The 23,946-nt window shown below is 40.6% G+C and overlaps 1 protein-coding gene across 1 annotated transcript in view; it reads left to right on the top strand.

The window, feature by feature from the left end:
* ptprn2 (protein tyrosine phosphatase receptor type N2) overlaps positions 1 to 23,946 on the top strand; it is a 117,680-nt gene that overhangs the window by 59,857 nt on the left and 33,877 nt on the right. Inside the window, exon 11 of the mRNA XM_070928152.1 lies at positions 10,829 to 10,893. Within this exon, the coding sequence (XP_070784253.1) occupies positions 10,829 to 10,893 (65 nt within the window). The remainder of the gene's footprint in view (positions 1 to 10,828; positions 10,894 to 23,946) is intronic.

Here is a 23,946-nt window from a genome sequence, read left to right on the forward strand (position 1 = left end):
AATTAAACAGCTACTATTTTCAATTTGATATCTATTAATCGTTTAAGTCATATTTCTTTCTACATGCGTTTGTCTTACATCGTAAACTGAATATATTTTTAGTTTTGGACTGATAGTCGGACAAAACGAGCAATTTCAAGACGTCACCTTGGTGTTTATCACTATTTTCTGACATTTTATAGACAAAATTATTTATTGATGCATCGAGAAAATAATTTGGCAGATTAATTGACAATGAAAATAATTGTTAGTTGCAACCCTAATTACAAATATCAACAGATTAATGACAGCTGTGGCAGAGTGTATGTAAATGTAGTTTTTTACTAATTTATGATGACAACAGACATGATGATGTTTGATCAACAGTGAGCTACTGTTGGACCACTTCTTATTAAAAGTATTGAAGAAGAAAGAACAGTTGATTTTAGGGCATTTTGCCTTCATTGCATAGGTCACAGTAGAGATACAGACAGGAAAGAGACAGACAGAGCGGGGAATGTCGCGCAACAAAGGCTGGAATCTAACTGGGGAAGTTGCGATCGTAGTATATGGTACATGTTTTAACCACCAGGATGCCCTCGCAGACATTAAATCCTCACAAACAAAAGACTTTTTATTCTAGCCGAGAAATCTGACTTAACAGCAGCAAACGTTTTCTATTGTTGTGTTGTTTGGTAAATAAATAAAGTCATAGAATGTTTTATATTGATTTGAAGGCTGCTGACATTTAGTTTTTGTTGAATGTTACATCTTGTCAGCCTACACAAGCGCATTAATTCTTGGATTGTTTAGATTAGTATGCAGTAGTGGGTTATACTTTATTTTACTGGTCTCATAGTTTCCAAATAAATTCCTTAAAGTGAACCTACATATATATATATATATATATATATATATAAACGAGTTTGGGAATTTTAGGTGGTTATGTGATATGAATGTACTTTTATGGGAATGTCTGTTAAGCAGTTGTGAGTTGCCCATCACAGTAACGTTAGCTTTGTCTCTTGCTTTGGTTAAACAGCTGGAGATCATGTTATGGTGGATTCAGCTGGGTAACAGTTTAATGTGTCATGGTCATAATTGTCAAATCTGTGTCCTTGGGCCAAACGTATGCTTGTGTAAACATACTGCATGTGTAGATGTTCTGTTATCTATAGATTGTTTGATGATAGATCCTGTTTTCAGATCAAATCCACTTGGTGACTGTCAGAGCCCAGCCTACCCCCCCCCCCCCCCACCCCCCCCACCCCTGCTTCCTTCACCCCCATCTCTCATCCTCTCCCTCATATTCCTGACTTGAGTGATGGCGTTTGTGATTCCTAATGACAGTCGGAACAAATCTACGGTAATGAGGTCACATTGGGTTCTTTTTTTTTTCTTTTCTCTGAAATCACCCTTCACAGCTCCGTACAGTCAACCTGTTCCTGAGACTCAGACTGGGTCCTGGATCTGAGCTCCAGTGAACCAGCGTGAAACAGATCAATTCCTTCCCCGGGAAGACCTCCCTGCAGCCAAAATGGACACCCTGTCCTTCTGAGCATGTGTGTTTTTTTTCCAACATCCAAGACTTATTATCTCTTGACTCACTGGAGCTCATATCCTGGCCTCATGTTAATGCTGCCTGCTACGTTTCCAAACTCTGCCTTATGACAGCTTTAGCATATTTATTGATTTATTTAGGTCTTCTAGTGTGTGTATTTGCGGCTTTGCAGTCTCATCTATGATAATGCATTTATCTATAAGAGAAGAGGTATGTGTGCACGCTTGCATGAGCACTCACATCCTCGTAATGATGTGTGTTTCTCCTGGCTTGAGCAGGATGTCTGCACCAACACATCATTACGATTCGTTCGAGCCATTAGCTTATGGAGAGCGAATTGTAGATGAAAAGCACAACCGGGCGTTTGCAGCCTCATATGTGTGTGTGTCTATGAATATGTACAGTATGTGTACTTGTGGGTGTGTAGTGTGCCCTCGTGTGCGTCAGTGTGCATACTCAGTATGTGTGTGCTCAGTGATGTGGTTAGTAATGTGGAGACCTGCAGGAGACGGTCCATGGAGAGAGCCTGCAGGATAATTGCTGCCACAGTGACAGGTAGGGCTGCCTCTGTCAGAGTTCCCTCAGCGGGGAAGCAGTGGAAGAGAGTGTGTGTGTGTGTTTGTGTGTGTGTGTGTGCAGCTCTGTGTGTCAGCTTCGCCATCCCTTCCTCCAATAAGCTTTCCCCCAGTAGGCTCCCTTCAGACAGTGGCAGACTTCCAGATGTTTTCATCTTGTATCACACACACATCCAGGGAAAGAAATGAGGCATCTTTTACAGAGAGCAACAATCTTAAATCGTTTGGATATAAATTTTACCAGAGGAAAGACCTCTGAGTAATGTTTTTTCATCTAGCTTCATGTATCATGTAGTATCACACATTGAGTACATTTCAGTTACAAAGTGCTGTATACTGTAGAGGACTGGATGGGGATACATTAAGACTTTTCACTTGTTGAAGTTTCCCTGAAGACTGCAGTACATCTTTTTTTCATGCAATGTCTTGCTGACAGCAAGGCTGCCAGCTTGTGTTATTGGAAAAGGTCATCCAAAGACCCAGCAGCATGGCTCTGCAGCATGCTGGACGTCTGACCGTGATTGTTTCAAATGTGCATTGTTTACCTCATCACTCACTGGAATCTTCAAACCTATCCGTTCTCTTTGAGTGATTGTCAGATGTGATTCACGTCGCATATGTCACACATCTGCAGATTGTCATCTCTGAAAGGGAGCGTAAACGATGTAAACGTGTCCCAGTGAGAATGCAGAGTGACATCCGTGGGGTTTCTCCCACATCTGGAGGTGCCTGCCATCCAAGTCATTTGCCGGTGCTGCTTCTGTTCCCCTGATCTCCTGCAGTCCGTGAAGAATTGGTGTCAGCACCTATCAAAGGCAAAATGCCTATTCTACACAGAGTGTCAGAGCAGCCACAATCTATTAATCAACCAGGCGGCAAAGAAACAGATATTATGTGTGTGTGGCTGTGGCTGTTTGCGTGTCTGAGCTTGTGTTTGTGTGTGTGTGTGTGTGTGTGTGTGTGTGTCTGCGCTGACTTTTGCATCTGCACATGTGCAGCAAAGACTCATCCAGGTGTATTATTCAGCCATCTTTGAAAAGAGGCTCTAATAAGGGAGGATGCAATTATAAATGTGTCATGTGGGTTCTGTTTGAAACAGGAAGGGCCTGCAAACGTGTTTGATACCAAAGGCTGCAGCAGGGTCTGCAGCGGACACAAGGTGCATGCTGATTGCACGGCTGCAGCCATTACAGGAGCTGAAACCAGGCAGCAGACTTCATCTCCGGTCCTGTTTTTCTACAGTGTTGTCTTTTGATATTGTCTATAATGTGCCAACCAGAAAACAGGTTTTGGCATCTTAAAGGAAACATTTTGCTTTCGTGAAAATTCACTATATTGCAGGAGAGTTCAGCGTATTCAGTTAGAAACAGCGAAGGTTTGTTGATTTAGGCTGAATAACAGCAGTTGGTTTGTTTGGGAGAACTGTTGGCTTATCCACAGGAAACGATCGATCAGGGTGAATAAACAGCGAACCAGCCAGGACCCCCTGCTGTTAACAGCATGGTCCAACCATGTGACAGACATGGCGGTATATGATTGGCACTGCTGATTGGACATTAGAGCCTAATGATGTCATGACTATCATCATGTTGGGTATACTGAGAGAGACAAGATGGTTTGTTTTCAGCTGAATTATTTGGCCTAATGTTTAACTGTTTTATTAAATGATGTCTAATTATATTCGATTTCTGCATTATCATTGTTATAAGCAATCAGTATTACAGAGTGAGTATGTAGAGAGCCATGGTGCTGTTGCAAGACATATTAATCACTGCTCAAATGATTAGACGATCGATAGGAAATTAATTATCACAATTATTTAATTTAATTTTAATTCTTTAATCTTTTAAATGTAATTTATCAAACAAAAAATGCCAATCATTCACTGGTTCGAGCTTCTTATTGTGTGGATTTGCTACTTTTCCCTGTCCAAATTGAATTAGGGCTGCAACTAACAATTATTTTCATTGTTGATTAATCTGCCAATTATTTCCTCTTTATTGTTTGGTTTATAAAGTGTCAGGAAAAAAAAGCAAAAAATGAAAATTACAATTTTCCAAAGCCCAAGATGACACATTCAAATTGCCTGTTTTATCTGAACAGTCAAAAAAACACAACAACAATCAATCAATTATCAAAGTTGCAAATTTATTTTCTGTTGATCAATTAATCGATTAATCGGCCAATCATTTCAGCTGCTTGATTTTTGAAAAACAAGCAATTTGAAGACATCATCGTGAGCTCTAGGCTCTATGACATATATGAATATATAAACTGAACAATTAATCAGGTTATCGATCAAATTAAAGAATAATATATATAATAAGATTGATCAACAATAAAAATAATCTTTAGTTTTTTTGTTTCAGCCTTTTTATCTTTCATTCAGTATTCATTTTTGACGATGTTGATGGATTGATTATTAGATATTAGCACATAATAATGTCATTGGATAGAGGCATTGAATGTTAAAGTATCTTGTTTTTATCTTTGCACTCTTTTATTCTCCTCTGCTCCGCTCCACCTTGTCCCTCTGTTGCTTTTGTAGGTTTTCTCAGAGGTGCAGGTCTTTTGATTTGGTGTCTTGATGTATAAAAGCCAAGCAGCAGAATGACAGCGTGAACGCATGAACGAGAAGATTCAGAGGAGAGAGAGGAGGTCTGTGGGATTTTCTTGACGACGACGTGTGCTCAGATAGTAGTATATATTAAGTTATTTACAGGATGTTTATCCTTGCCATAAAAAAATCAGACCTCATGTGAAAGTCATTTTATATTAGTGTGTTTGCGTCTCTTCTATAATATCCTTCCTATGATGAATTTCCTAGAAGCTATACTGAAACATGAACAAATAAGCCTTATAAAAGCGACAACAATATCTGGGAGCTGATTTACATTTTGATAAGCATCAGCGTGGAGAAGTCAGATGTAAAGGGGTCACATACATGTTATATATTATACATGTAATGAGTGCGCTGCTGCTCGGAAGTCAGCGCTGTGGTTCTTCATACTCCGATCTATGAAGGAATATTATTGTTTTTCTTTCCCGCCCAGGATTTTGACTATAAAATGGGTTGCCGTACATCTTATCTGTCAGGGGGATCAGGTGCATCTCCCTCTCTTTTCCTCTCCCTCGCTCCCCCCTCCTCCTCCTCCTCCTCCTCCTCCTCGTCCTCCTCCTCTCTCCACTCTGATAGGTAGAGACAGCCATCATATGTGCAAGGGGAAAGTGATGGGCGGAATGGCAGCTTTAATATCGGAGCGATTGCCTGCTGATAAGGCTAACGGCTGTGGAGAGGCGTGAGCGTCAGCCCTCCTCCGCAATAAACACTTTCATTTTGTTTGGTTGGAGTGACGGATGGAGAGATGGAAGTGGTGAATAGACGACCTGAGGAACAGGCGAGGGAGGGGGAGATAGATGGAATGGATGTGGATGTTATTCATTATTAACAGATCAATCAGAGGGTGGTGAAATATGCATTTTGTCAACTATATACCCCCGTTTGGCCAAAGAGGCAACACTACGATTAAGGGTGTAACAATACACTAAATTCATGGTTCGGTATGTACCTCAGTTTTTGGGTCACTTATTTTGAAAAACATTCAACAGTGGCTCATTGGCCATAATTCTTACTGTGACAGCTAAGGCACTCAAAAACTGGCACATTGTCAATAAGAAAAAATAAATGTCAGTAATGCTCCATCATAAGACTCTGACCTGTTGAACAACTGCAGCTTGTGCTCGTTTATACAGGACAGGAACAGCGGACTGACTAACATGCACACATGAAGGTACATTGTAGTGGAGCTCAAAGACTTTGACCATACATTTATATTTCATATTATTACTATTATATTTTATTTTATTTTTTAAATTCTGTATTCCCTACGACTGAGTACGGTCGCATATCTGCAGCGATAAATACATTTTAAATAAACACACCTGTAGCATTAGTTTACTTTGGCTGTCTGAATGCTGTGGGGAGAGGGACTCGCCTTCCAGTCTGGTTTTGTCTCGTTCAGCTAATCGATGCATTCGGGGGATGCCGTCGTAAATGACATGTTTGAAGTGTTTCCACAGACATAGTCGACTGGGAAGCCATAATGCTCCCATACGGTGGATCTAAATGTCAGGGCGGATCCTCCAGCTCTGGTCTCTCATTTGTGTTCGCCATTTGGAGGCAGTGACACTACATGAGCTTTACTAACCTGGCTATGCCGACTAGCATGCTACAGCTGATAGACAACAGCTGGTGCACTGCCTAAACTTTCAGCGTAAAAATCTAGAATTTCTGTTTTGCTCGTGCGAGTAGTTGTCATAGACTAAACCGACAGTTCAGGACAAATAAACATACTGTTACACCCCTGATTACGATTATGTGACAGCGCTGGCTGCCGTGTTGAAATACAAAATACTAACAGCCTGTGGCCTGTGATTTGTCTCCCGATGCTGAATTTGTATTGCTTCTAACAATAACAACCCCCTCGTATATCAGAAAAATGAATATATATATTCCTGACTTTAAGCTCCGATGACTTCATGATAATCACTTCTGAATTGCTATTAGAATCTATGATGAGGAGCGCACGATTGCTTCAGTTTGCAGCATATGGTGGAGAAAAGCAACATTTTAATCAAATTACGTCTCGCTACAAGATAATTCGTGTTGAGTGCATATGCTACAGAGCAATTTAAAGGTCACATAAAATCAAACTTAAATGTGTGGCTGTGTGTTTTTTCCGTATTTTCATTCATTAGTGTTCTTGTCGGAGATGTTTTGAGTCATTCTTTAGGTTGGTAATTGAAATGGCCTTTTCCCTCTTTTTCAGCAAGTCCTTGATGAGTTTCAGAAGTATTCCTCCATTCTTCCTGTTCACCTGGCTGAATTTTCTGATGCTTCACAGAGACAGTAATCATGGTTTAAATCAAAGCACATTCCTCAGTGCACTTCTAGTGTTTGATAACACAAGTGTAATTTTAAAAACCCTTTGGCAGCAGGCACAGTTCCATTTGAAATAATGTATTAATATAAGGTATTTTATGTGTCTGTAATAAATGTACTATATATTGAGTAGCGCTGCATGTGAATGGGCCAATTTCAAACATCTAATTTAAAGTTGTAACCCTCAAGATTTCAGACCTGGTTGATTTACAGACACCTGTGGTTACTGGTGATAACAATAAGTGCGGTGGATTACAGCAAACACTCCTTGGCCTGCTACTTTGTCAGAAATACAACACAAGACCAACTGGTGAATCTGTTTACAGTGCAGCCAAAAAACTCCCATTGTTTTAAAAAAAAAAAGAAAAATGAAGTACCACTGCGATCTGTTTTTATGCTGCACACAGCGCAAATAGTTTTCCAAGCAACAACAGACCACAGTAAAGTTCAAAGTCACTGTGGCTGCTCATTCTTGTTCCATTACTCTTTTGCAAAGTTTGATCTGCAGATGATGGCCGACTCCGCTTCTACCAAAGAAAACTACTCTATAGAATTACAGAATGCTAATACACTGAAAGGCTATAGATGAAAAACCGGGTTTTTATTTCATGAACATCTTTAATAGTTTATTTAGGAGATTCAATGGTCACCTTCTCTTACAGAGTGCTTAGTATTTTACTAATAGTTATCATTTTAATTGTTTTTAATTGAAAATGGACCAGGTCCAATTGTAAGTGTTCTGTACACAACACTGACACTGATGTCCAGCTATGACATTTCTTCACCCACAATTACTGAATTTGTATTGAATAGTCTGAGGCCATCTGGCTATTCTCTATTTTAAATTCTCCAATAAAACTTGCATTTGTATGTAATTTCAGTTGAAAGCACATGAAAATGGAGCACATTTTAACCCACATGAAAAATGCCTTTTTACTGGACTTTTTTTTTGCCTGCTGAACATCAGATGATACGGCTCAATATGACTCGGAAACCGAAAAGATCAAATGAGCAGCAGGGATCAGATCTCGATATTAGAGATCAGACTAGATAGATTCAGACAATGCCTATTAAAATGGCTGGAGGAGCCTCTCTGAAATGAGACCTGACATCTCTTTTCCACAGTCTGTCAGGAGTATTTGGTGGCTAATTTGAAGCTTACAAAATCTGTGCGTGTGTGCCAGTGAGAGAAAGAGAAAGAGAGTGAGCTCCAGTGGGAGGTTAATATAAGGGGTGACCAAAAAGAGATGCTGTAGGCTGTTATCTGTACAGTCAGTGACAGAACAAGCAATCCATTGGCTGGATTCTCTCTTCAGCCCAGATCCATCCAGTTACCGGCTAATGAGCTCGGCAAGTACATTGTATTTACATTTAAAGTGGCTGTTGTGGGACTGTCCTTTCCCTCCGGTTGATTGGAGAATCCTCAGCTTTGATTCGCAAGTAAATACTGACCTTCAGGCTTCTTTGGTTTCACCATAAGACGGTTAATGTCAGCTTGTCAGTCAAAACCGGAGCTGCAGCCGCTGTGACGTGTATGTGTGTTGATTCCAGGCAAATTTTTCGTAGTTTGACTCGTGATGTGTTGCGACCCCAGAGGGGTCCTCATTAGGACCAAAACGTTGTGTGACCTTTTAGCAGCTTCGCCTCCCTCAACCACCTACGACCTCACCCAGCTGGGCCCAATTACCTCGCTCATTACCCCCCTCCTAAATAGCACCAGGACCATACAGGTAGCTATCTATGGAGAGGCAATATGTCTGACTAAATACAGGGGTGGCAACATGAAATTAAAGTGAGCTGAGACATGCCAGTTGAAAACGTTTCTCCTCTCACTAATGGCAGAAGATTTTCTTTTTTCTCCTCTTGTCTACTTCTTTTATGTGGCACTCTAATTTAGAGACTTTGAATGTATATGTGACCTTTCCAGCCCTCTCACCGCCTCCTTTATCCTCCTTTTAGCCGTCCTTCAGAAAACCCCTCACTGACACCTAAAATATAAGATGTCTCCTTTGCTGCCATGTTGATGAGATGATAGGATGATCAATGTTTGCAGGATCCCTAATAACCAGAAAGAGAAAAGGGGAGCGAGGAAGAGCGAGGGAGATGGATGATTATCCTAAAAGTAGCGTGCTTAATTAGATGGAATGCTGCATACATTGTGGACTGAGTGGAATCATTGGGATAGATTAAAATACTAATTAAACAGGCCCTTGCCGAATTTGGAGTGTGAGGTGGGGTTCAGCTCTTCAGGGTCATTTGCATAGCCTTCATCTGGGGAAATGGGATTTAAAGGACCTGCTCTCTTTCTCTTTCACTCTTTAACTCTCACTTTTTTTCCCTTTCCCCCCATTACCAATCACATTCACATGCTAACAAACTCAATTAAAATTATGCTCCATTTTTTCGTTTCACTCTATAATTTGGCATTATCTATTAAGGCCCCTTTGATTTTGTTTTTCAATATAAATGTCTCCATCAAAGTAAGGCAGGGGCGTTAAGCACAGGAGGGGAAAAAAGTCGGCGAAATGTGTGATCTTGAACGATGGATATTTAACATTGCCTCACTTTGGTTTGATTTGCATGAGAATATCTTTCGTGAACAAAGCTTTGGAAATAGCATGCCATATTTGATTAGATCAATAGATCTGAGGATCAAACTCGGGTGGTGTATTAATTACTGCAAGAACAAAGGCAGGAGCTCAAGTTATTGTGTGCTGTGAATCTATAAGCATTATCTGCTTTCTGGTAATCTTCAGTAGGTCTCACTCAACGTGTATGAGGAGTCCATTTTTATTGGTAAACCTTTTTATGCATTTTATATTTCTAACCATGCTAGGAGCGTGACTCTATGGAGGACAATGTCAGTCAGTCCACCACCTTGTTCCAGAAATATCTCAACAACTATTCGATCGATTGTCATGAAATTTTGTACTGACATTCAAGTTTCCCAGAGGATGAAGCCCAATGATTTGGATGATCTGCTGACTTTTCCTCAAGCAACACCATGAGGTTTTGTGTGAAATATCTCAACAACTATTGGATGGATTGCTGCTATGAAATTTGGTACAGACATTCATGTCCCCCTCAGGATGAATTGCAATAACTTTGGTGAGTTTGAGCTGCAAAACTAATGATATTCCCCATCAGCCTTAGCTGTAATTTGTGTTTAGTGGAACTGCAAGAACTGTATCACAAAGTAAATGAAAGAATTCAAGCATGATATGACCTGATCACGTACGATACATCTGTGTATTGTTGCAGTGGTGATAACGAGTGAAATCCGATGTTAACAATAAATCAAACCTCCTTGTGTCAGCCATAAATCCAGCTTAAACATCAGCATTGTCATTATGAGCATGTTAACCTGCTGGCATTAGCATTTAGTACATCCTCATAGAGCCGCTGGCATGGCTGTAGACCCATACCTATTATAGGCCTACTAACCACGCAACATATCATTCCTCCAAGTGCCACCACAGACCCCGTCAGCTGGCAAAGTACTTGCTATCTTACCCTGAAGATTGTTTTGTTTCTCCTCTTGATAAAGATTTTCTGTGTATGTGTTAATATGTGTGTGTGTGTGTGTGTGTGTGTGTGTGTGTGGGCTGGTCATTTTCTATGACCAGTTTGACATCTGACTCATGCTGTTACATCCATTGCATCATTCTCAGTTTCACTGACCACTTGTTCTGCCTCAGGAACTGAAGAATCTGCTATTTTGTCATCCACTGCTCATCCTCAACACCTCCTCTGCTTTTGTCTCCCGTGCAGTCCAACAGAAGCAGCAGCTGGAGAAGGAGACAGGCCTGAAGATAGTGGAGGCTGGAGTTAGTGATGTAAGTCATATTCACTAAAAATATCCGTTGTTCAGCTCTGTGTGTGAGAAAAAGAAAAGAAGAAAAAAAGAGAGAGAGAGAGAGAGAGTGGGTGTGCTCGTGATTTTGTGCGTCTTCTCTGTTTGGACTCATGGGACAGGAATAACTCTGTGATTCCAACTTGTCTTGGCATTCACATCACACCTGCAGCTTCAGTTGTGTGGCCAAACACTAATCTGTAGCAGCAATGAATTCCAAACACACATCCTTTTAAGTGTGTTGCTTTGATTACCATCCCCCATATTCATTTCCTTTAGGTCTCTAAGAGCTGTTGTCACCATGGCAAATAACACAACAAGACAAAAGCCTGATGTAGATTGTGAAACTTAAAGCAAGTGTTGATCATCGCCGCAGAGCAACAATAACCAGATTATCTTGAGTGCTGTCACTTTGTCGGGAGCACTGATGCTCCTGTGACATATTCATTGGAAAAAATTAAGAGGAGAGCAGGAGGACACTCAGGATGATCCAGATGAAAGGAGAGTAAATGTGTATTCATTCAACACTGATAAATATTCATATGTATCAGCGGTAAGGATCTAATCAAGCACCCATTGATGCATCATAGCCCTCCATGCTTGCCTGGTAAATGAGTTTCTCTATGGAAATGAGACAGGCAGCCTTAGACCCCTGAGCTGCCCTGATCATGAGGCATGCTGGGAGCTAAATGGATGTGGCCTGTGCATCGCAGGACAGTTGCCAGTGGCAACAACCGTCACATACTGTATAGACAAGATCATTTTTCCGTGTTCGTCCCTTCTATGCTGTCTCCCTTTTGGTGTCACTGCCTTTCTTCGCCCATCTGCCTCCCACTTATATCTTTTTTAGCACCAGATTTTCTCTCATCTTATTCCACATTGTGTCTTTATCGCGTTTTCTCAATTATCTCTGATTCACATTTTTTTTTCTTTTTTTCTTCACTGTGACTTTTGTCCTGTTCTTTGTCTGTCTCTCCTCGCCTCCTTTTCATTCTTTTATTCCCACTCAGACTGATTCCTGCGCTTAGCCAGCACTGGTACAGGGCTGTGTTTGTCATATTGGGCCTATTTGTAGATAATTAGCTGCAATAATAGCCTCTCCGCAGGAGCCAGGGTGAGGGAGGGATGGATGGGAAGAGGGAGGGAGGAAAGGAAAAATCTGTCTTCCACCTCATGGGGAGAAAATCTGCGCCAGACTGTGTTTGTAGAAATGCATGTTAAGGAAGCGCGGCATTTACTGTACTACAAATACAGACCTGGCAACGTATAAACCCTGAAAACTCACTCAGAGGGCATTTTATTAACAGCTCTAATGTGGATGTGTTGATCTCACCAGTTTGTATCCAAGAAGTGGAGAGTTGAGGGTAAGTTGGGCAAAATAGTAGCTTTTGACAGGAGAGCCGGTAGAGTGGGCTCTTCAAATACATTAGTTTAAAAGGTGTTAAACCAAAAGCCTGCTTTCAGTAAATTTGCAGTAAATTGACCACAGTTATGAGTGAATGCATGCTAGAGGTTGCAGAATGGGTCTCCTTTAGCCTGCTTCTTAGTGGCAAAAATAGAAATATGCTGGGTAAAATTGCTCAGTGGATCCATAAGAGGTATAGAGCAGGAAATTAAGCAAAGCACATGCTTTCGACAGACAGTGTTCTTTCCCTGAGCTTGTATAAACCCATCAATGTGGTTGGTATCATTAAGTCTTATCACTGACAACTCCCCCCCTCCTCCGTTTTTATTTAAGAGGTGACAAATGACAAAACAGCTTAGGAAGATGTCCAGATAGAGCGAACGTCAATAGCAGTAGATGCGGACGAGGATAAGCAAATGTCAAAGTGGGGGGAAGGAGACATCAATCAATAGGCCGAGCAATATCTACTCCATTATAGATCGCAGGGAAGTCGGCTTCCTAAAGAGAAAAAAACAACAGAAAAATTACTACTTTGTTTTTTTTTTTTTTAATAATGTATGTAGGTGTGGAGCATAAGCAATGTATTTTCTGAGTATTGCTCTTATTAACAGCTGTTTCCCAAGTGGGAGCTGCACTCTTATGGAAACCCGAAAGGCAAATGGAGGTCCTCTCACAGCAATTTGTGAGTCCTGCAAATGTGTGAAAAACTGTGAGGAGGAAAAAGAAGTGAAGTGGAAAGAAATTCATGGTCGACGTGGCCTCTTTGCAGCTTTTGCAGCAACTGGCTCCCCCGTCTGTATTCATACTGCATTGAAACCATACATATAAATACATATATCCATGCTATTATCAGACACTTAGTACTTTAAGTGTGGAAATAAGCCCTGGCAGATAATACCACACCTAAAAGGCACAAAGCTCTGTGACTGTGCATCCCTCGCTGCTGCCCCCCGCCTCCTCGTATCTTCTTCCGTGCAGGAGGGGGGTCGGTGAGTCAATCCCCCCCCAAGCTGGAGAGAGCAACCAGTCACCAGGCAAAAGGGCTGCTTTCGCTGGCAGCCATAGACACAGCATGGCTGGTACCAGTGGGGAGCGTGCAGAGGAGAAGCGAGGGAATAAAAGGGAGGATCAGAAAGATATGTTTTTGAAAGGGGGGGGCATGTTGGTCAGATGTTTTTTGGAAGTGACTGCTGTGGTTAGTCAGAAAAAGACACAGAATATTATACAATCCTCATACTGCATGTGAGGCCAAAGAATAGAAATATAACAGATCAAAAGCTTGGAAATGGTAGCTTCTAGTACACTGAAAGATTTAGTAAATGGCCTTTATATTTTATTTAATGCACGTGAGGTGATATTTAATCTCTAAAAATATTTTCTGAGGTTAAATATGTCTCTGCTAATATTGCCCTAATCAAGGTCTTAATGACCAAATGCTTGGTCTGCTAATAAAGATTCATACTGATACGAGTGTGCAGAAGCTTTCCTCTGGATTAAAAATTAAATATTTAAAAAAGTAGAAAGTATATAACAGTTCTGACAGCTGAGACGACAAAACTCCACCCAGACAGAAGCTGAGAAAATACTGCCTTATGTAGCACAGGCTCCAAATCAACATTTTCTTTACTAGAGTAAAAAAATCCCCAATATACCTGCTTAATTAAAAATAGCTTTGAACAGGTACAATAAATGCCTAATGACCTATAAAACATTTTAAATTGCACATCTGTAAAGAACTAAACGGTAATGTTTTCCGAGATTCCCGTTTCCTTCATGCCAATATATCCAAATACATTCCACGTTCAGACTACCTGTATGAGATCGTCCCCGTGTGATTAAGTTGGTAGTTAAATTAAGATTCATTGACATTTTGACAGCGGTCTCATGTTCGAGATAACTCCGGCAAACTGCTTATGTGAAGAGGCACTTATTAAGCATAGAATTCCCTGAGCTGCATGTCAACTGATTATTCAACCACTAAATGTAAATCATATATGGCAGACAGGGAGTCTCTGCTCTGTGCATGTGTGTACAGTCTGTGCATGCATGCACTTATGTACAGCAATTGTATACAGTATTCTGGTTTGTGTGGCTACAATGTCTGTCCTTACTTACCATACTGTAATTGGTATTTATTCAGCTTCAGTGTGCGTTTTTCTTGGTTTTGCATGACATGTGTCTGACTGTTTCTATGTACCTAAATCACTAGTTTTCCATTCGATTTCTACTCCAGCTACATAATAGAAGTGGATGCAGGTGGAATGATCCTGCCATGTGTCAGTCTAGAGGAGCTGCTGGAGAATGCTACCGTCTTATGATGGCCGAAAGCTCACATTATATTTCTAATCAAAGAACTAAGTGCAGCGGCACAGAGGCAAAACTCATCTCAGAGAAAGGTCACATGTAATGATGACCCCTCCCCATGGATTTGAAGGCTTTCTTTCCAATATCCTGTGCCATAATTAATGCAAGGGCACATCTATTTGAAAATGTTCTGACAGTCTTCCTCAAAAAGAAATACTATGGTGCATCAGGTTTTGAGGGTCATCGTATATATTTGCTCAATTTGAACGATTGAATGTGCAATATCAAGCTAAAATTAGGCCAGCCTACATGTTTTACAATGAATTTCAACTTGACAACAGCAAACAAGTGTACAGTAAGAATTGAAGAAATTATGAACCACTTATCTTTCTATAAATCTACATGAGTCTGTACAGTGTATGTTTAAGAGCTGGGGTTTAATTGGTTTAAATAGCAATGGTGCTTCTTTCTGCTATGTAGTACAGTTTGTGTGAATATGGACATACCTTTAGTATTTATCTTTATTAGCCATGCTAGTAGCATGTTTCTAGGTGGTAATGTCAGTCCGTCAGTTGGCGAGTCAGTCCACCACCTTGTCCAGACTGAAATATCTCAACATTTACAGGGTGCATTGACACAAAATTTGGTGCTGATATCCATTGTGGCTATATAATGTATCCTAACATCTTTGGTGATCTCTTAACTTTTCCTGTTGCTACCATGATTCAGAATTTGTCTTTGGTTTATAACTGTATTGTTTAAATCTTGGCGTTCAAATCAAATGGACATTTGATACAATGTGCCTTGGATTGACTGTCTCTTCACCTTATCATCGTGTGTCATTTTTAATGTTAAAATACAATACAATGGAAACTTGAGCAACAAAAACTACATTTATACAGTCACCCTCAATGCACTCAATAGAATCCAATAACTTCTGGTTCAGGGATGATGACTTTAAATTTGCATTTTGTTTTGCTGGAACGCTATTTCACATGAATATTTATTTCCACAGTTTTTATATTATGCGCATGGTTATCAGGCAATATCAGTGCATTTTGCTTTCCTTTAATCTAACAAAGCCTGAATATTGTAGCATATACCACTTACTAACAAATACCATGTGCAACCATCAGCGAATGCAATTCCTCCGAGCAAATGGGACAAATAATTTCAGAGGGGACTTCAAAGGAAAACCACACTGACCATTTCCTACCAGGGAGAAGAGACACACAGGCTGAAATAAATAAATAACTGTGATAAGAGTTGTACAAATTGATCTTGTAACGGCACGGGTATATGCTTTACTTCAAAACATATTTTCCCATGTTGGTTTTTCAAGTTGTGTTTTTTTTTTAAGAATCAGGAGATGAGAAAAATATATTTTTATGTTAATTTTCGAGATCGCTTATTCTCATTTAAGTGCGAATGTAGCTCCTCGGAGGAAATGCGAGTGGCTTGGTTGCACTGCAGGGTATATTTTCTACCCATTCCTGTGTTGTGTAGTGTGCATACTGTATGTGTACAGTATGTGTGTGTTTGTATCAGCCAATCAATTCCACATTGGCTCTCAATTGCCTTTTCCACATTGACAACCTATCCAATCTCTTTCAGACACTGTAATAAACCCAAACAATGAAAAAATTGCAGCCTATAAAAATTTCAACAGTGCAGGAAGGCCAATCTGGCTGTTTTAAAAGTGGCTAAAATGCCATTACTGTGGCAGATCTGGATGTGAAATGTCATATTGGAGCAGCCCCACTGTGCCTGCAGCCCTGAGTAACACTGCCTCTTTGGAGACTCCAGCTGCCTCCCACTGATGAAAGACCATCCAGCAGCTCCGTTTCTCAGCAACCTTTTACCATCACCTGACCTTTGGACTGCAGAAATGCCTTTGATACCATGCCATGCAGTTTGGTATTTGCCTCTCTCTATATCATGACGTGTGCTTTCCTCCGGGTAAGGGTGGACTTTAATGAGTGTCAGAATGTAAAGTGTTTACTCTCCTACCTTTTGCTTCTTTTATGTTCCGCTGCCTTTGTTAAAGAGAGGTGCGGTTACTATGTATAGTTGACAGTGGTATTTTTACTCAGCTTGTTGAAGGGCAAGTCCTCGGCCTTTTTTGTAAGAATTAAATAAGATACTTTTTTTCTGGTGGACTCATCTTTTTCTGGAAAACAAAGCTCAAGTCCAAGGTGGCCTTGGAGGTGTTATGGAGATTTATATAAAATTAAAGCAAAATCCACTGATGAAAACTCTTTTATAAGTCTTCAATCTGTAATGTTCAGGGCTTTCAGCATTCATTTTTCTCCAGTCAGTTTTCATTTCTCACAATAACTCAGGGCAGTGCAGTAGTTCAGGGGTTAGCACTGTTGCTTCAACACTAGAAGGTTTTGGATTCCAGGCTTCTTTCTGTATGGAGTCATTGAATAAGAAAGATACGCAGTTAAAGTAACAGTAATTAATCCTGACATTCAGGATAGAATGCAGTTTTTCCTGTGGTTTAAGCCTATTTAATATATACATTCACAGTATTTATGTACATAAAACTAACATTTCCCTCAGGTTGATACTGTACAGCTCTGGAGCTGTTGGTGATGGCCGATTTAGCTCAGCCATTTTGATTATTAACTGTAGGTTTTGGGTTGCAGTGAACATCAAATGAAATAAAATTCAACTGTTGGATACTTCCATGACTCTCAAAGCTGACTTAATAGCTCCAATGATATTCTTGTGGGTGCAGGTTGACCTGCTTGGCATATTTTAAGAAGAAATAATGACACTCTTGACTGCAGCTAGAGACTGCCTGGACACCTCGCTGCTTCCCCTCCACCTTTGCCACAGTAAATTCCCTATGTGGTGGTCATTGAACTCAACTACCCCCGCTGTAGGACAGCTTATGATTTCCATGCTGCTGTTAAATTCTTGTCGTACCTGGTAGACTGCTAATGGAGCTGGCTGCAGCTTAAGAAATAACACTAAATTGAAAAGCCTGTGAAATGGGTGAAATATTAGTGAGGTCCCTAACGTGAACTTCTGTTCAGGTGTTTGGACCCTCTTGTCTTGATCTTTTCAAAATAATGGTATGATCCAAACATGCACATAACAATGTTTAGATTATTTGGTTAGTTCCCAATGTATCGCTTTAGTGGGTATTTTCAGTGTTTGTTCTAAGTACTGCAGACAAACAATTGACTGTTAGCTAAGCCCCATCCCTCTTAAGTACTGTTGCTACGCCTGTCAAGCTTTCCATCCTTGCATGGTATCAATCCCGTAAAAGGCTTATAAATATGCACTTGATGGATACATATCAACAGACTAAGGCAAAAGCTCCATGCTAAAAATGTTAGCATCCTCACTATATGATCCATGTAGAAGACACAGCAATGTTCTTTTATTACAGTTTAGCACTAGTCAGTCCTAGTACCAGTATCATAAGGAAAAATGAAAGATCAGACTTATCATTCTAACATAATCAGATGTATGCAAAAGAAAAGGCTTTTAGGATGAGCACTAACAGATGTTTTTGCCAAACTTAACAGTGCCCCAGTTAGCGAGTTTGGCTAGTGGCATATAATCTTCCTCAGTTTCAATAAAGAGCTGGACAGAGCAGCTAACGTTAGCCTACTCTCTGATGTGGTCCAAGTTTAGCTAACGGTTAAGTGATGGCTGAGATTATGACCCCATGTGAGGTTCTTGGGTTTTGACTTTAAAGAAGTGCCTGACTCATACAATACATCTGCTTTCCCAAAAAATATCATTTGTATCATAAATGTCAGTAATTTGCCCCCTTCTTAAAGCATTACGTAACTTAGATCTACAGGTACGACATTGTTCTGCACTTTCATTGTAAACAATACAATTCTTGTTTGAACAAAAGCTCTGGCTGTTTATAGTAATATGTCAACTGGTGTCTGGCAGCAGCAGCAGTTGGGTTGAGGGCTGGGTGCCTTGGGGGGGGGTCGAGGATAGGGGGGACCTGCGGTGTCCACAGCTGGAGAGCATGGCAGAGGTTTTTAAATGTCAGCGTTGAAGGGGGATGTGGCTGCCATTTGGCCTGACAAGCTGCATGCCAAGGGACTGGCAGCGGGATGCAGGGGCAGGGTGCTCCCGGTCCCGGCCACAGAGCTCTCACCTTCTGCCATTTATCATGCGGCTACTTGCCTAACGCATCTGGCACCTTAGCATTGACAGCAGCAGGAAAAGCCATAGCTGCAGGCTAAGCAGTGGCCCATGGAACTCTTTTTAACATCACAACAAAATTAGGACAGCAGTTTCTTTGATTAAATTCACTCCAGAGTATCTTATGGTTTTCTTGTTGGAAATGCAGTAATATTGTGAGGAAGTGTTGAGTTGAGAGGAGTTGAGTTGAGAGGAGTGTTGCACAGTGTATTTCCAAAAATGTCAATCTTATGGTAGTGACAGGCTGTAAAGTAGCAATCCCAGCAGTAATCCTACACACTAAATAGTTATTACACATCTAGGAATATACTGTAGTCATATGTTAATCTTGATGCATAAATTAGTCATAGCTGTCTTTTTAGCAAACACAACATTTTGAGTTTGTGGTTGATGTGAAGCAGTGGATTGATTATTACTCAGTCAGCGCACAATACGGAAACCACTTTGCACTCAGTAAATTAAATGTAATCAACTGTCATATCGTTTTTTATTGACTTTAATTGACTGTAATTTTAAATCCTGCTTTAACTGCTAGTTACGTTATGCATGGCAAGGTCAACTAAATTGCTTGATGAGCTGTTATGGCCTTTTATATGATGACCTTGACTTGCAAGGGTGTATGAATATCTTCCATGTGTGATGATAAAGCATGAAATGAAACTAGGCCACTCTGCTTCTCAGTGCCTTTACAACATCCACTGGTTGTGTTTACTGCTTGGAGATATTGCGCTGTAATGGCCTGGCAATATTTAGGAAAGGCAATAAGCATTTAAATTAAAAAATATTCTGTATATTATACCCAAAACAACACATAGCTGTAAGGTTTCAGTTGAAATATTATGTATTATATACATTCATAGATACTTCATATACTTACTTCACTACTGTGAAAACCATGTATCTCCAAGACGTCAACATTTCATCATCTAAGAAAAACAGCCTTGTTTTCAGCTTTGTGACATTACATTTTTATCTAATCCAATGGGTTTTAAATGGTTTGTTTATTTTAAGAAGTAGGATAATTTCCTCCTTAATCCTTCAGTTTTATATATCCTTCAGATATATGATTTTCTCTGGAGACCAACAATATATTGAATTCAAATCAAAACTATGACAGAAACTGTGGTTTTTCCTTTACCTGGATCTGTACTGGCTATTTAATTTAGTCTAATAACCGTTAATCTGACAGCATTCAATAACTGAGACTAATTAAGCCCATTAGCCATGAACTGAAGACATGTCTTTAATGTGTTTGCTGTAATATATGTTGTCTTTCATCCTAATATATGATGCAATCATTGCAAACGTGGCGTACATGTGGAGGTAAAAAGCAGTGGCAAAGATCAGATGTTGATAGTGTACTGTGAACAGGAGAGGCGTCCTGCTGTGATGGGATTTTTGCTTTACATATCACAGTCTTGTCCATGTGCACATGGCTGCCAACATGCCTATTTATGTTCACAAACATGCTCATCATGTCGGATGTTAGCGGCAATTGCACAGATGCAGCTAACACCCGGCGCAGTGCAGGTGGATATCTGTGTAAAAATAGGATTGTCATAAACAGAAGCTGCTACGAGTACATCACGTCTGAATCTCACTTTAAGACGTGAAAACCAGAGCACCGTTCCATGTATGCAGATTAAAAATATAGGCAGCAACGATATGTCAAACAGGAACAACGCAGTCAGTGACAAGTACTGTATCACTTTGATTTGTCTTGAAATTGTTTCCCAGTCTCATCCAAACCTTACATATTAATGTACATTTTATCCAGAAAAGAGAGAAATGAGTCAACAAACTAAACGTCTCCCACTTTGCGACTAATCTGTATAATTTTGAGGAAAATTAATAGATAAAATGTGTCATTTGTCATAGCTTCATCAACATCAAGAACTAATAGAAGAAATTACATTTCATTGTTGGAAACAACAAAAGGCAAAAGGATCTTGGCAATCCAGGTCCATGAACACATGCAATCACATGTCAGTCACTATTCATTACATTATTCACTTTGAAGAAGGCGGGGAAAAAAGACATCATCACAGCATCACAAAAAGCCATACAGTGTAATTATGTTTGTGGGTGAAAATAGGCTAGATTGATTATATGCATTTACAATAATGAGCTGTCAATGTATTATTACGTTACAGGGCCATCAAAATCTTGACATAAATCATAATTAATTCTCCCTTCAGAATTTCTGATCAGCCATACTTTCTATTGTTGTCAGAGGTTGTGGTGTGAAGCGATGGAGATGTGAGCGGCAAACAGGCGGCTGATACCGTACTACAGCTGTGGCAGCAGTCTCATTAGGGATTCACAGAGGTTTCTTTCGACGAGCAGCGCTGCTTGCTTTGGCTCGAGGGCAGACTACTCTTATAAATCTGCTGGAGCTGTGAGACAGACAGACAGTGAGACACGCAGGGAGGCTGCGGCACTGGGCAGGCAGAGTGTCAGCTCTGTTCGTGCAGAGGATTGTTTTGCAGCGCGAGGCCCCTGACTCTCCCCCAGCTGATTGGTGTGGCTTCATTAGCATGGGCTGCGGCTCCTCCGATTTGCAGTAATTAAAGAGAGAAATCAGAGCGTTTGCCTCCAGTCCAGACACAGCCAGTGCCTGTCAAGTGAGATCGCTGTGGAACAGATCTAGCGTCTCTGGCCGCCTGCCATTCCACAATCCCCCCCCCCGTCCCCCGTCCCTATAGTAAGAGTGAGTCTGGAGGAGAGGTATGGGGTGTTGGCGTCTGTGCCAAGTTACCCCCTAAGTAACCCCCGGGGTTACACAGGCACACACGCCTCTCCCCGCGGGCGCACGCTGGGCCGGTGTTGTCATGGTGATAACAGGGGAAAATGTTTAATGAAGACGCTGATGAGAATTTATGAGGCTGTGGCTGTGTGCATTTACAGGGATACGACCCTTAGCCTATCACGCACTACCTCCTGTGGTTCTACATCTATATCTTCACTTACACAAGCTGGAGCTGATCATCGGGGCGTATGCTCAGGCATGCGGTCTCAATATGCTGCAAGTCCAGCAACACCCAGGTACAGTGGGACACACGTGGCGTTGGTTGTCCAACGAAGTTAATCCAGTGTGATCAGAAATGTATATTGTTTTCATTTAGTCTAAACTGGAAGAATCAGTACACTAATCTCTTGAGAGGGGGGCAGTCTGAATACAAATTTTATTAGGGTGGCTGTATACTCCAGACAAAATTGATTTTGGCGTTTTTACTCAGGCAAAATTGCAGAAATGTGACCATAAAAAAAAGTTGATTGCCAATCGTGGATAGCCAGCCATCAATACACGCTCCACTGTAACTGACCAATTAAGCCATTTGATTGTGTTTTTCCACAGAAGTTCTCTAGGCTTCTTGTTTCCAGTTGTTTTGAGTAGCTTTCAAGTTGTGTCTTGCAAGCTCCAGTATCTGCCGTGGACACCATTAAACAAACAGGCCAGAGGTCGCATGGAGTGAGCCGGGATTTGCTGGGGACGCAACATTCAACAGCAGTTCAACAGCCCTTGAGAACATGCCAAATTGGATTCATTTTAAGTACACTGCTGACCTTAGTGTGAACACACATCTGGAGAGTGAGGTCCTTTGCACAGTTTAAAACGTATAAGTATATTTTTCACCAATGACACAACATGAAGGGCCACAGATACAATCCCATTACATCTAGAAAAATAGTACCAAGTAGTTCCTGACAGTTTAAGGTGCAAATTCAGCCTGAGCTAAACGTACAGTTAATTAGGGATCAAACAGCACAACATTCATCTTTTGAGATGGTTCCGTACATTTCCACACACGTCAGACTACACATAACTTTTCATGACAAGGGATTGGACAGGATGTGCAATAGAAAGATTCCCAGGATCAGGAATATCGATGGTGTCCAAAGCATCATGAAACATATTGTAGACTTTGACAAACTAGGCAAGAGAAGGCAAAGAAAAATTGGACATTCTAGTCTTTCCTTCAAGGCCGCAATTGGTTCTCTTCCACTGTTGACACACTACACGAGATAAAATTGTCTTGTCCAGTTGTCATTTTCGTTCCCAACACCCCATGTCTCTTGAATCAAGCCATTATCAAGGACTGCCTGGAGGGTGCACTAGAAAAAGCACTCGTCCAACACGATAAAGACCTTAGTTCAATCCGCAACAGCAGCGCTTCTAGATTATTTTGAGATTGAGGGGGAATTTGAACTCTTGGGACAATCGAATTCAGCACCACTGTGTTTCAGAGGCTTTGACATGTATGTGGACCCAGGTGTGGAGAGGACACATCCTACTGAACCCATGAAGTTATTCTGTGCTCTCCTCTGAACACTTCTCTTTGTCCCTTTACTGTCAGTCTCAGTATCAGAGTCTCCCAGCCCACTAAGTCTCTTGTGACTGGGGTTTCAATTATGAATACTACCTTTGACTACCTCTGTTATTCCGCGGCAGCCCACATATCCCTGCCTGCCACCACTCATGTGTGACTTGATGTATTGTCTCACTGTTTTCCCCCCTTTCAAAATTAATTGCAGTTTTATCTCTCCCCAAGATAAAAAAAAAAGCCTGCCGAGAACATAATAGTCTAAAAGTAGTGTGGATTCTATTCAAACAAAACAATTAAAACCTTGGTGTTTTCCTTGCTGTTTTTGACTGTGGAAGTGTTGGATGAGATTTTTAGTGGCGGTTCTTCTTTTATCTTTTAACACAATAGAATGAAGTATTACCTTCAATTACCTTTCGTGATTGGGTTGTGTTTTAGCAAACTTGACTCACATTCTGGACCTGACCATTTTATTTGGTGTCTAATGACTTTTCACCTACAGTATAGTAATATCCCTCATCAAAAACTAATTACATCTTGAAAAGAATTCTTTTCATTGTGATTAATGCAAATCTGAGTGTAATTTGCTCTATCTCAGACCACAGTGCAAACATCTTCACTGATACTGAGTTGATTTTACTTCCATTTTTAGGCATGAGCACCATTTGCTAATTTAGTTCAATTAATTTTGGCTGGCATTTTAGCAAACATGAACATTGTCCTTGTCAGACATATTGCTATTGTCAACACAGCTGCAGGTAGAATGGATCATTACTGTCAACTATAACCAGTTGGGAATTAAGGCTGCACCTTGAGCAAA

The sequence above is a fragment of the Enoplosus armatus genome, chromosome 21, assembly GCF_043641665.1.
Source record: "Enoplosus armatus isolate fEnoArm2 chromosome 21, fEnoArm2.hap1, whole genome shotgun sequence".
NCBI lineage: Eukaryota > Metazoa > Chordata > Actinopteri > Centrarchiformes > Enoplosidae > Enoplosus > Enoplosus armatus.